At 40.7% G+C, this 14,601-nt stretch overlaps 1 protein-coding gene and 1 long non-coding RNA gene across 2 annotated transcripts in view; both read left to right on the top strand.

Moving 5' to 3' along the window:
* LOC127525969 (uncharacterized) overlaps positions 1 to 14,601 on the top strand; it is a 569,224-nt gene that overhangs the window by 402,511 nt on the left and 152,112 nt on the right. The window lies entirely within an intron of this gene.
* entpd6 (ectonucleoside triphosphate diphosphohydrolase 6) overlaps positions 1 to 14,601 on the top strand; it is a 41,186-nt gene that overhangs the window by 7,343 nt on the left and 19,242 nt on the right. The window contains exons 2-8 of the mRNA XM_051919412.1: positions 1,598 to 1,922; positions 2,270 to 2,346; positions 4,307 to 4,455; positions 6,113 to 6,183; positions 7,434 to 7,469; positions 9,048 to 9,136; positions 12,463 to 12,542. Coding sequence (XP_051775372.1) covers positions 1,664 to 1,922; positions 2,270 to 2,346; positions 4,307 to 4,455; positions 6,113 to 6,183; positions 7,434 to 7,469; positions 9,048 to 9,136; positions 12,463 to 12,542 — 761 coding nt within the window. The 5' untranslated portion in view covers positions 1,598 to 1,663. The remainder of the gene's footprint in view (positions 1 to 1,597; positions 1,923 to 2,269; positions 2,347 to 4,306; positions 4,456 to 6,112; positions 6,184 to 7,433; positions 7,470 to 9,047; positions 9,137 to 12,462; positions 12,543 to 14,601) is intronic.

Here is a 14,601-nt window from a genome sequence, read left to right as displayed (position 1 = left end):
TCCTTCATTAGGTTACTAGCAAAGACAGATAATAGATAGATAGATAGATACTTTATTAATCCCAAGGGAAAATTCACATTATTATTATTATTATTATTTTATTTTATTTTTTTAGATAAAAAAAATTAGGGTTAGATAATGGCAAATATAATTTTTTATTATTCTATCTCTTGTCCTACTTTTACCTTTCCCCTATATTTACAGATGTGAACGTCTCTTCACCGTTGCTCCCCCTCTCGAGTGCGTTCCCATAAAGCCTGCTTCTCCGGCACTGCCATTACCTTTGAGAGGTGTCTGTCTCACCTCCTGTCTGGTTTTATGCTTGCCGTCTTTGAAGGCGACTCTCAGCGTGCCTCTCACGCCTTTACTCCTCCTTGTGCGTCTCACACTCGCATTTGCTCTTTCGTCGAGTCACCAAAACCAAACTGACCAGTTGGATTGCTGAGAGGGACTGGACACCCAGACCTTCGTGTTTTATTACGTAGCAGATGGTGCTGGTTGTACGCACCATCTGCTGGAATGAAAAATGCAATGCGTTTCTTTAGTATATGCAACAAACACTTTTTTTGTGTTATTATCTGCTCAGTTGTAACAAAAATGGTCGATTTGAATTTTGCATTCAAAGGTAATGTTGAATATCCACATACAGGGAACATTTTTAATATTGGATTGCTAGTGCTGTTAATATAAGCTAATGGATATGTAAAGTGCATTTCCAGACAGCCTAACTGGTGTGGCAGACGGCTGGGGACCCTGCCCAGTCGGGATGCCTGGAAGTACCGGGAGGGGGACAATACCTCCCCTGGACCAGGAGAGGGTCGCCGCCCTGGTCTACTTGGGGGCCACAGAGTCAGAGCTTGGAAGCTCATCCCTGTTGGGGGCCCAGCGCCTGGACAATTGTGGTGCCCTGGATGGCAGCACTTCTGCCACACCAGGAAGTGCTTCCAGAAGAGAGTCCAGGTACGCCCGGAGCACATCCCGGTGAGAGATAAGAGGCCGTCTCACTCCATTCGAGGAGCCGGAGTCGGGTAGAAGAGGATGGAGCTTGTGAGGAGTGGAGTGGAGGCGGCAATAGACTGAGGAGAAAAGGACTGTGAGCTGTTTTTGGGCTAATTCGTGTACTGTGTTTGTGCTGTGTAGTGTTGTATGAAATAAACGTGTGTGCTTTTGGACATCTGGCTGTCTCTGTGTCTGTCTGTGTCCAGGTATTTTTCACACTGGGTAACTGTCTACTTTCCTTGACACCTTACCAGCTGTGCAGACCACCTAAAACTTGTGCCTGGCCTGTCTCAGTACTCGAGACCCTGTTTAAGACATCATGGGTTGGGGTAGTAAGCTCACAGGGTGTGTAACATCTCAACAACTGAGAAGCAGTCTTGTCTTGTCTAATCTACTCTTGACTCAAATACAGTTGTAGCCTGCATTCATTATTTATAACTTTTTCATTTCTTGAATGAATGTCATGATCTACTGTCTTTCTTTCTTAAGGTAAAATAGACGTTGCTTGAGAAATGCTTAGCTTGGTTTTCATTTATTTGGATGAAAAGGTGTGGACTGCTGACACTTAATTTCTTACTTTTTGTGTTTTTCTTTCCAGAAAAGGTTGTGATTCCAGCAGGAAGGGCGAAACCTCTGGGGATTATGAGTCAGCACATGCGGAGAAATGAGGATACCAAAATTAGCCCTCGCCTTTTTTTTTCTCTTCTGTGTGGCGCTATACGTGATGTATATCAAATGGCACATTGAAGCTTTACCTCTCACAGACTCCAAAGACTACCTGAAATTAAAAAATGACCCAGATAATCTTTGCCAGCCCATCTCGGAAGAAGAAGACAGCCGTCATTTCCTGTATGGAATTATGTTTGACGCTGGAAGTACAGGAACAAGGATCCATATTTTTAAATTTAAACAAATGCCAAACGGTATGTTGGACCCAAGAAGAGTGCCGTGTGATACCTGTGGCTGTTTGCTTGCAGTGTTCGGTGGTTTGCTTTCATATCTCCTTGCCTTGTAACTGACATTGCACGCTTAATGTTTGTGACCTTTTCATTGGAGTAGCAAGTAAATAACATTTTATAAGGATGGATTGTGGCCATTCTTCTTATTACTAATTTAAATACCTTAGTTAAACACAGTACTTTGTATTGTCAAAGTATATCATGGTGCGCACAAGCCCTGAAGTAGCACAATTGAAAGTAACACAACGGAAAGGGCAGGAGTCGGGCAGTGCTGTTAATAATTTGAATGTTTCGTTTGGTTTTTCTTACAGATTCCCCAAAATTGGAACATGAAATATTTAAAGCTATAAAACCTGGCCTATCTGCTTTTGCGGATGATCCTGAAAAAGTAAGTGCAGTAATTTATTTGGATAATGGTGTAGAGAAAAGCCAAGCAAAATGACACCTTTTATTGGCTAGCTAGAAAGATTACAATATGCAAGCTTTCGAGGCAACTCAGGCCCCTTCTTCAGGCAAGATGTAATCATTGAAGGGGCCTGAGTTGCCTCGAAAGCTTGCATATTGTAATCTTTCTAGTTAGCCAATAAAAGGTGTCATTTTGCTTGGCTTTTCTCTACATTCATAATGGCTAACACGGTACAACACCCTAGTACTACTTGGATAATGGTGGAAATCGGAGCCCTTGAATTACATCTTCATAATATGCATTCAGGTGACACCTAGAGGGGCTACAGATCTGATTCACAATGAAATGGTCATCAAGTCTTCCAAATAGCTTTTCAGTGTATGTAGTTTAGAGCGTTATTTTCCATTACGTAAGAATGTAGTCATTTGAAAAAGTTAGTACACCCCATGAAATGTTTATTTTTTTTCTTTTTTAACATACAATATGTGGACAAACCGTATCAAGATTTGGTCTTCATTTAAACAGTATCGTTAGATAAAGGTGTTGTTATCTAAAAGGGATACCATTTTACTGATGTGCTGTCCTCGCTTCAGTATTAGTGGCTAAGCTAATGACTCTTTGTTCGGAAGTTTCATTTTGCCGACATGCTTGCCTCTCTTGTGTATTAGCGGCTAAGCAAGTTTCTGTTTCCTCAGAGGTGGAGCCCTTACCCCAACTCCGCCTTTCACTTCTGGGCCGGACAGACACACTTCCAATATATAATATATATATATATAGTGACGGTAGATGGCGCTATACCAGCACTTAACCTGGCACAGACAGACACAAGGCACGCTTACACAAGTTTGTGCTTTTTATTTTCAGTTCTCTTCTTTACAGTCCTTTGCACTTCACAAACCATGCACAAATATAACTCGGTCCTTTCTTTCCTTCCTTCTTCTCTGCCACCCTCACTCCTCCACTCTCAAGCTCTGTCCTCTGCCTCCCGACTCCGGCTCCCTGAATGGAGTGAGGCGCCCCTTTTATAATGCACCCGGATGTGCTCCAGGTGCTCCCTGATGACCTTCCTACAGCACTTCCTGGTGTGGCGGAAGTGCCGCAAGGGCACCCGGAAGCACTCTGGGTGAACTTGCTTCCTGCTGTGGCAGAAGTGCTGCATACCATGGCTTCTTAACCATCCAGGCGCCTCCTGGTGGTGGCCACGGGTCCCCACAAGGTTGAGCTTCCAAGCTTTGTTCCGGTGGCCCCAGCACCCACCAGGGTGGCTGCGCTCTTGTGTTCCAGGGGAGGTACTGGTCCTCTCCTGGTCCTTCCATCCTCCAGGCATCCCGAATGGGCATGAGCCCCCGCCATCTGCCACTATATATATATATATATACACACATCTCCAGTTTATGTTACAATATTTGTTGTTACGACTGACAGCAACTATATAGCTTAAGGGTAGACTCTGCCTGTGGATATACTGGTGTGAATGCCAATAAAGTGACTGGCATCTCTAAAATACCCTCAGTATATGAGTGGGTGTGTGAGGGAGATCTGAGGTATAACTAATTTGGGCAACATTGTAAGATAAGTAGCCTCACATAGGATTTTAAGCATGTGGGTCATTTTTCATGTGTCCTAATATGCTTTGTAAGAAATGACCCACGTTAATCTTCTGGTTTAACTGTTTTGTTAAGTATATGAGTCCACATATTCTGTATCATTTTATTGAAAAGAAAGATCATTTAGTCTTTAAGAATTTCAGACCTTTTATTTCTCTATCATTGTTAATTGTCTTTGTCAGGCTTGGCTGTGGCAGATTATTACCTTACTGAAGTTAGTTTTATTTTAAACATTTCTTATATTGCATATATTGTACAAGATACACAATCAGACAAGACTCTTGTAGTTTGAAGGAACACTTCTTCAAAAGTCATTTTTGTCTGTTGATTTTTAGTGCACTGCTGGAATCGAGGAACTCTTGATCACTGCGAAACAGACCATTCCCTGTTCACGTTGGAAAAGCACTCCTTTAGTACTGAAAGCCACAGCCGGGCTTCGCTTGTTACCAGATGAGAAAGCAGAAGACTTGCTCAACCAGGTGAGGTGTTTGAAAAGAGACGGGCAAAGTAGTTTTGAATTAAAAATGAATACACAACTAAGGGAGACTATTGCAAAGTAACATGCTGGGCTTTTAGGATGTTTTCACTTGTTCTTAATAACAAAATAAATGAAGAGAGTTCATTAATATTATTTACTTCACATTTGTTTTTGCACAGGAGAGTGCCAAGAGTGTGTACAAGTGTAAATACTTGGCAATATGGTGGAATTTTTTAAAAAAAATTTTCATGACTATTTAACCCAGGGGTGTCAAACTCAGATCCTGAAGGGCCGCATTTGCTACAGGTTTTTGTTCCAGCCACTTTCTCCATTAGTCACCAGTGACTACCGCTAATCAAACTTCTTTTGGTTAATTTGAATTGACTTCTTAATACTAGGACCTCATAATTGTTCCTTTTTTTATTAACTAGCAGGTAAACAAAAGTGAAATGCAAAGCAAGCCAATATATGGCCAGCAATGATAGGGAATCACAAAATCCAGCCAATTTCTTAATTCTTGTTTAGTGAAACCTTTATTTAATTCAGTGGTCTGTTGGTGCTCGTATTCACTAATCTGGCCAGAATGCGTTGATTGTGGAAGGACCAGATGAGACAGAGCAGGCTCAGGGTATTCTCTCTCTATCTATATATTGTGAGACATGGGTCCAAACAGCACCAGACAGACACCAACACTATATAAAACACACATTTATTTTCTCAAATAAAGTCCCCACAACATACAGTGCTCCCGCACCAATCACACTTAACACGGGCCTCTCCCAATGTCCTCTTCGGGCCGCCTTTCCTCTCCTCACGGGAGCTTCGTCCTGGTCCCGCTCCCAACTCTAGCTCCCTGATTGGAGTGAGGCGGCCCCTTTTATTTCCACCCGGATGTGCTCCAGGTGCCTGACGATGCTCTTCTGGCAGCACTTCCTGGTGTGGCAGAAGTGCTGCCCTTGCACCCGGAAGCACTGCGGGCATCCCTGCAAGGTCCTTCCTCCACCTTCCCAGGTGTGGCAGAAGTGCAGGTTTCCCGGGCTCCACGATGCTCGGGGCGCCCCCTCGCGGTGGCCACGGCCCCTATAGGTTTGAGCCTCATGGCCCAGGGGACGTACACACTGCCTCCCGGTCCTTCCAGGCATCCCGGCTTGGTCTTTCCCCTAGCCTCCTGCGACAATGTAATGTATATGTATGTGTAAGTACATCTACACTGCTGGTCTAAAGTTTATAACGCGAACTGTGCTTTAAGACGGACAGCGGATTTTAAAGTAATCAACAGAAGGTGGGACACCTGTGCAAATTGTTAGCCTCAACTTGCAAGGCTTCATTTACTTTATTTGCTACGTAGCATCTGTAGGTTGTAACTTATTAGTTGTTTCCTGAAGAAGGCCCATTTATAATAGTCTGAAACTTCCTTTTTTATTTCAGTTTTTGCTAACCTAAACTTTAAATTTAAAACTCTTGACAGTTTAATGCTTACCTTTTCACCATTTTAGGTCATTCATTGCATTTCAACTGATTTAAATTTGAAGAAAAATGGAGGTGTTCTGAAACTTTTGATCTATTTTCAATTTTAATCACTGTGTAACACTCAATTAATTTCAAGTAAAAAATTTTGCAATAAGGAAATATATTAAAAACAGAATATCTTTCCCCAGGTGAGAAATGTTTTCCAGAAATCTCCATTTCTAAACAAAGCTGACTGTGTTTCTATCATGGATGGCACTGATGAAGGTACTTTTTTTTTTTTTTTTTGATACTCTGTAACTTTCTTTTGCTTGAGATATTGTCTTGGTGACAACAATAATCTTATACCTATAGCCATTGTCTCCATCCTTTGTCATTAAAATTGTCCCTTACATTTATTATTATGGTAATTTCTTTAAAATATTGCTTAGTAAAATGTAGGTAGTCATTTACTGTATCCAGCTGTAGCAGAGTGGCACACCATTTTAATATGCTGTTTATGTTTCTGAGCCAAAGTATTCTGGTTTTGTTCATTTTTCATTTCCTCTGTGTGTGTGTGTGTGTGTGTGTGTGTGTGTGTGTGTGTGTGTGTGTGTGTGTGTGTGCGTGTGTGTGTCTGCTGTTGGTGTGATGTGAATTTTTATTTATCACTGAAGTTTGACTTCAAACTCATTCCCAGGACTATTTTTCTGATTAAACTGAACATTTCAAAGCTGACATTATTTTAAGGTGGAGATAAAAACTTTTCATTTTTAAACATTCTGCACATGAATGTATTGCTGTGTTAAGCACTCACTGAAATAAGAGTGGGCTTATAATGTATGAGGCATGTATAAAGTTCCTGTTGAAGTTCAGCATATTCAACAGTTTGGCACCACATCAGTCCTGATGATTATGCACAGCCATTCCATTTTTCTGTGTAGTATTCATTATTATTTTTTTAAATATAGAGAATGTCCCCACAAATTAGCAACATTGGTTTAAGTATTCACATTTAAGACACATTTTCTAAGTTCTAAGGAGAAATGTTTTTTGAGGCCTTCACAATCCGCTAAAGATAAGTTGGCTACTGGCCAAATCAAACGCCCACGCCACCAATTGTCCTAAATGTTATGGTGCCCTGAAATGGGGGGACCATGTAGAAAAAGTGTTGTTTGACCAAAATGTTTGTGAATCCCCTTAAATGAAATTCTGCAGGTCTGAATTGTTTGATTTTTTTTTTTGTAACTTTAAACTGTAGAGCAGAGAGGTAAGTCAAGGAAAAAAATGTGTCTTTGTCCTGAACATTATGGAGGGTCCTGTACATGTACACATGTAGTCCATAGCCATCTTTGAGCAGCTGACTGTGTTTCTCAACTTGCACCATTTCATTTACAAAATAAGAAGACCGGACCATCTATGATACAAAAGCCCCCCTGCCGCAATTGGTACACAACTGACTCTGAGGAGCTGGTTATAAAGAGGCTGTTTTTTTTGTTGTCATCTTCTTCTTAACATCTAATACAATTCTTTTTCAGGTATTTCTGCATGGATTACTGTGAACTTTTTATTAGGTATGTCATCATTCTTAAACTCCTGTTCAATTTAAATGTATAAAATTATTCACAATGGTTTACACTAGAGGTGGAATTTCTATGGTATTCTAAATATTTGTACATTCCAATAGTGAGAAATGTAGTGAGAAGTCAAGCGGAATGACCCCTTTTATTGCCTAACTAGAAAGATCACAATATCCAAGCTTTTGAGGCAACTCGGGCCCCGTCTTCAGGCGACATGTAATCAAAGAAGTGTGTCATTGTGCTTGACTTCTCACTGTATCCATCTTCTTTTATATAAACGTCTATGCCTGGAAGTGTGTGTGTCTGTCCGGCTCGGAAGTGAGAGGTGGAGTTGGGGTAAGGGCTCCACCTCTGAGAAAACAGAAAACACGCCTAGCTGCTAATAACACAAGCAAGGCAAGAACGTCAGCGAAACAAAACCTCAGAAGAAAGAGAAGGTCGCTTAGCGGCAAACTGGTATCCCTTTTACCTTTCCTCCCGCCGCTAATGCACAAGCGAGATGAGCACGTCGGCAAAACGAATCCTCCTAGGAGAGAGAGACGCCCAGAGTAGTTCCTTTCAATTACCTGACATTTCTACTTTTGTTTTTTTTCCTGGCGATTTCAATGGCTTCTAGGAAAAGCCCAGGCTTACACAGCTACTCTTATATAATACACTACTGTGGCTGTCCGTTTGTCTGTCTAGGATTTTAAATCACCTGTAGGAACACACGCTGATACAGCGCATCGCCGCACCCACATAGAAAAAAAGGGCCGTGTGCTCTGTGAGTTTTCCACATTCGACCTATACGACCGACATTATAAAATACCAGAAATTATACAGTAAAATGAAGTCCCGACTTATCTGCGGGAGAACTTATCTGCGAGTATATATGGCATTAAGATGTAAAACGTAACGGAGTTGATCAAATAAATATCTTTTTGTTTCAATTATTGTAAAGGTGTTGTTTTTATTTCTAAGCCTTATTACTCCTTTTTGTGTGTTCTGATATTTTTCTCAGGACGTTGTCATTCAGTACACTGTTGTTGTGTTAGTCAGCTATACGCAAAGCTTTAAAAACTTTGCCACAGAAAGCCTGTGTTTGGTAATACATTGTGAGCAGAAGATAAATATTTGATTACTTGTAAATCAACCTGTATAGAGTGTTGGAGAGCTTGAGGAGGGAGTGTTGTCTGTTACTAGTGGCGCTGCTCGAATGAGGCAGATTGCACATGGACCTGTTGACTTAGTGCTCTGTTATTTCAACGGCTTTATGGCAGCACTCATTGGCTCTTACGAGGTCATTGCTCCGTATATTCTCTCAGAAATCCTTGCCAAGAAAAAGATAACTGGCCACTTGTAGTCTGCCCGCCCTCCATGAAACTTCTGATCTGAAAATGTTGCTCAGTGTACTAATGTTTTAGCCTTTTAACAACTGGCTGTTACTGATGTACACAAACTGCAGCTTTTCTCTTCCATTATTTAATATAATAAATGGATCTCGGCTGATTCATGTGGTGTTTTTCAAGCCACCTGTTTTGCTGCTTGTTTTCTTATCTGATATGTTCCAAATGTCAATGATTTTCGCCTTAGGCAGTTTGCATGGCTCGCTGCAGAGAACTGTTGGCATGCTTGATTTGGGAGGAGGTTCTACGCAAATAACATTCTCTCCACAAGATGAGGTGAGATTTATATTTTGCATTTCTTGTAATAACTAAAGTGTTACATGGGTTTATTCAAAATTTCTGAGCTGTGTTATCCCTTTGGGATAATTTTGTAAACTTATTTAGATTCTTCTTCTCCTTTTGCTGTTTGTCCTCCTTGGACTTTTGTCAACTTAGCCCTGTCTTTTATAATTCTTGTTATCATTTAGCACAATACCTTCTCTGGAAAAAATGTCATTTCTTACTGTCCGCAAGACAAAGCAACTAATTGTATGGCTAGATTCTTGAGAAGGGATGGAGAAAATCCTCATTGGGATCTTAATCCAGCCTGGGGAGTTGTATGGTTTAGTTGATTGATACTCAAGGAGCTATATAGGGGGTGTAATGACTTGTCATCGCACAATATGTACAGTGGTGTGAAAAACTATTTGCCCCCTTCCTGATTTCTTATTCTTTTGCATGTTTGTCACACAAAATGTTTCTGATCATCAAACACATTTAACCATTAGTCAAATATAACACAAGTAAACACAAAATGCAGTTTGTAAATGGTGGTTTTTATTATTTAGGGAGAAAAAAAAATCCAAACCTACATGGCCCTGTGTGAAAAAGTAATTGCCCCCTGAACCTAATAACTGGTTGGGCCACCCTTAGCAGCAATAACTGCAGTCAAGCGTTTGCGATAACTTGCAATGAGTCTTTTACAGCGCTCTGGAGGAATTTTGGCCCACTCATCTTTGCAAAATTGTTGTAATTCAGCTTTATTTGAGGGTTTTCTAGCATGAACCGCCTTTTTAAGGTCATGCCATAGCATCTCAATTGGATTCAGGTCAGGACTTTGACTAGGCCACTCCAAAGTCTTCATTTTGTTTTTCTTCAGCCATTCAGAGGTGGATTTGCTGGTGTGTTTTGGGTCATTGTCCTGTTGCAGCACCCAAGATCGCTTCAGCTTGAGTTGACGAACAGATGGCCGGACATTCTCCTTCAGGATTTTTTGGTAGACAGTAGAATTCATGGTTCCATCTATCACAGCAAGCCTTCCAGGTCCTGAAGCAGCAAAACAACCCCAGACCATCACACTACCACCACCATATTTTACTGTTGGTATGATGTTCTTTTTCTGAAATGCTGTGTTCCTTTTACGCCAGATGTAACGGGACATTTGCCTTCCAAAAAGTTCAACTTTTGTCTCATCAGTCCACAAGGTATTTTCCCAAAAGTCTTGGCAATCATTGAGATGTTTCTTAGCAAAATTGAGACGAGCCCTAATGTTCTTTTTGCTTAACAGTGGTTTGCGTCTTGGACATCTGCCATGCAGGCCGTTTTTGCCCAGTCTCTTTCTTATGGTGGAGTCGTGAACACTGACCTTAATTGAGGCAAGTGAGGCCTGAAGTTCTTTAGAAGTTGTCCTGGGGTCTTTTGTGACCTCTCGGATGAGTCGTCTCTGCGCTCTTGGGGTAATTTTGGTCGGCCGGCCACTCCTGGGAAGGTTCACCACTGTTCCATGTTTTTGCCATTTGTGGATAATGGCTCTCACTGTGGTTCGCTGGAGTCCCAAAGCTTTAGAAATGGCTTTATAACCTTTACCAGACTGATAGATCTCAATTACTTCTGTTCTCATTTGTTCCTGAAGTTCTTTGGATCTTGGCATGATGTCTAGCTTTTGAGGTGCTTTTGGTCTACTTCTCTGTGTCAGGCAGCTCCTATTTAAGTGATTTCTTGATTGAAACAGGTGTGGCAGTAATCAGGCCTGGGGGTGGCTACGGAAATTGAACTCGGGTGTGATACACCACAGTTAGGTTATTTTTTAACAAGGGGGCAATTACTTTTTCACACAGGGCCATGTAGGTTTGGATTTTTTTTCTCCCTAAATAATAAAAACCATCATTTAAAAACTGCATTTTGTGTTTACTTGTGTTATATTTGACTAATGGTTAAATGTGTTTGATGATCAGAAACATTTTGTGTGACAAACATGCAAAAGAATAAGAAATCAGGAAGGGGGCAAATAGTTTTTCACACCACTGTACTTGATGGGCTGTGCACCTGTCTTGTGAAGTCTGTATCTTTACTTAATTTGCATCCCACTGGATAGACCAGGGGTCCTCAATCCCAGTCCTGGAGGGCCGCAGTGGCTGCAGGTTTTTGTTCTAACCCGGTTGCTTGATTAGAAAGCAATTCTTGCCAAAAATTGAATTTCATGGCTTGTTTGTGCTTTAACTCTGTTATTTCAGGTCATTCTCATATCCTGGATTTTCTTCCCCTTTCTAAGGATATCATCCAAATGATTTGAAGGCTAAAATGGAGGAGTAATTCTCAGTCCTTCACTTTTTTCTCTTCGCTTTCCTCTCAAGTATTTAATTAAACCCAATAGTGCATGATAAATACACACAGGTGTAAACAGTAACAAGCTAAATGGAGAAATGCTGGTCTCTTTTGTCATTTGCATGTTATTGCTAATTAGGAGCAAATTAAAAAACAAAACTACAGCTGTTTAAGTCTAAAATAAGCAATAAGGATTCAAAATCTTAAGCGGGACAACTAAAGTGAAGCAGAAGTGTTACTGGAGCAATAAGTGTTTCTTATTAAGCAATTGGGTTGGAACAAAAACCTGCAGCCACTGCGGCCCTCCAGGACCGTGATTGAGGACCCCTGGGATAGACTGTTGGGGGCAGTGGGGATGCCAGTGTAAGGAACGATGGTTATGTCTTTATGGCAGGAAGTGAGCTGCTTAAAGGAACTTCCAGGCACTTTCCATTTTATTTTAATCTGACGCTACAGCTCCTTTGGAAATCAAGTTTTAACCTCAAAAGTAACCCCAGAGACAGATACAAATGGTTACCCTTTGTCAGTTCACATTGAGCTTCAGCGTGAGTTAGAAGGCAGTGCCTCAGATTGACAAAACTTAAAAAGCACGTATTCTAGAGGATCAGCTATTATATCTGAAGGTTGTCCAGGACTGTGGTCAAATAAATCTGTTATCAAATATCTTTATATAACCTTAACATTATGATTTCCTCCATGTTTGAAAAGCTGAACATATTTAGCATGTCAAAGTCTGATGAAATGTCTTAGAAGATAAAGGAATGATAGGATCCTGAGTAAGCACTTCATTGATCTTCAATTGCAGACCAGTCAGAACTCTTCATCATTAGAATTTTAAAATTCTGCTCAGTGAACATTTCACTTGTGTATGTTATGTTGGAAAAAACAAGGCAAGCAAACATCTGCTTGACGCAAGTAAAGGTTAAGGCAAAGTTACATAAGAAAGTGCTTTGTGGATTGTTAAGCCGTCCTTTTTAAGTGCTGTCTGATTCTTTAACTTTGATTTTTGGCTTTCACAGATGACCATCCAAACCTCTCCAATAGATTACATTACGTCTTTCCAGATGTTTAATAACACCCACACGCTGTATTCACACAGGTAAGTGATGTACATCATGAGCCACCACTGAACCCCCTGTGTGAATCTGTACCATTTTTTCTTAATCGTCCTTTGCTCTGACTGTAGGACTGCAGATTCTCCGTAAGTTGAACTGTGCACGATGTTCTGTTCATGTTATTAACACTAGAATTACCAGAGCCTACGCAAAAACTCGTAAATCTGGCCCACCTTAAATCCATTCGCACCTCTCCGTCAGCGTCTTTTGTCCTGTAAATGTGCTGATTAAGACAAGCAGCAAGCAGCCTACTATTCCATCCCCCCACAGCTGCAGAACATGCACAATGTTCTCCCAGCTCAGGCCTTGATTGATTATCTGGGAGTAAGTGCTGGAGTTTTAGAGTGGAAATAATAGATCGTTATTTGGAACACATGCATTTCATGTGTGTTCCGTTTCTACAGTAATCTGTGTAAACACGTTGTTAAAATAGAAACTTTTTCATATTTTAGTAGTAAATGTTACAAAATGTAGACATAAACTATAGGATGTGTGAAGCCTGAAGTCCAAAGATCAAATAAACACTTTCACAAAAGGTTCAAGGACGATACAATAGCTTCCGTGGCGTAACGGTAAAATTTGCTGACTTGTAATCAAGAGTCCCTGGTTTGATTCCAGCTGACTCCTGTATTTGCTGTTTTCAGTAGTGAGCTGCTCTGATTGTTAATATTATACAGTACACACATACATTTGGTTTGTGTCTGTAACAGCTGCTGTACATGTATAGGACTTGTAAAAGTTACCGATTTTGTTTTCACTTTTATTCTCAGTCACGACCACGATGCATACTACCATCCTACCACCGAAAAACTCAGGGATCTGACGCTGTTACTTTTTATCTGAAACTGGGAATAACTGTAGATGGGAGTGGTGTTTTGAGGCAATAGAACTGGACATTCTCTGATCTGGAGGAATAAAAGACATAGGCATATAGTATATGATATTTGGAATAAATCATTTTATGACCTGTATAGTACATTTCGGAAAACATTGTGGCACAGATGCAACATTATTCATATTATTCATATTAATTTGCATAACATCTTGTGGTAATAATCACTGACCACGTGTTTCACGTGTTTTTTTTTTTTCCCCACGATCTTGCCAGTCCCCACATGTTGCTATATGTTGCTGTTTCTTTTGTACTCCAGGACATGCAGAGGAAACCACAGTACAGAGAGGTCAGTTCAGCGCTATATGCAATCATCAGATTCAAATGTTAACAGTTTACACACACGCAAGAACCCGTCCTCCCTACGTTTACGACATGTGTACCTGTTGCAATGCGCACATTTCTCTCTATGCTGTGGTTTCTATTACATTGAAAGAGCACTTGACACTGACTCAGTTTACTTTCCTGGGAAAGCAGCTGTCTTGGAACAGAAGCTTGTCGATGTTGCATCCTCCTTTTCTTTTTCCCTCGCCTTTTCTAGTTAGATGCGACGACGAACTTCCACTGCAAGTTGAGCCATGAACACTCTTCTTTTCTTAGTGGCCTCCGTGAATGCCTTGCGCAGCATGGAGAAAAAAAAAGTAAGAGACAGATATATGGGACATTGGGTATAAATTTATGGTACTTGTAAAAGTTAGCTTTTTTCAGTTTTATTCTCTCAATCACGATTGCGCTCTAACACCAGCCCCCCGCCACTCCTGATCTGACTCTAAGTACCAGCGCCAGCATAAATGGTGGTGGTGGTGGTATGCATTGTAGTCGTGACTGAGAGAATAAAAGTGAAAACAAAATCGGGAACTTTTTCAAGTCCTATAAATGTACAGCGGCTGTTACAGAGACAAACCAAATGTATGCGTGTACTGTATTATATTAACAATAAGAGCAGCTCACTACTGAATACAGCAAATACAGGAGTCAGTCGGAATTGATCTGGGGACTCCTGATTACAAGTTGGCAAATCTTATTGTTACGCAATGGAAGCTATTGTTTTATTCTTGAACCTTTTGTGAAAGTGTTTATTTGATCTTTGGACTTCAGACTTCATACAGTATATAGTTTATAGCCACATTTTGTCATTTACTACTAAAACA

The sequence above is a fragment of the Erpetoichthys calabaricus genome, chromosome 15 (genome assembly GCF_900747795.2).
Source record: "Erpetoichthys calabaricus chromosome 15, fErpCal1.3, whole genome shotgun sequence".
Classification (NCBI taxonomy): domain Eukaryota; kingdom Metazoa; phylum Chordata; class Cladistia; order Polypteriformes; family Polypteridae; genus Erpetoichthys; species Erpetoichthys calabaricus.
This window is presented reverse-complemented; position numbering and strand designations above follow the sequence as displayed.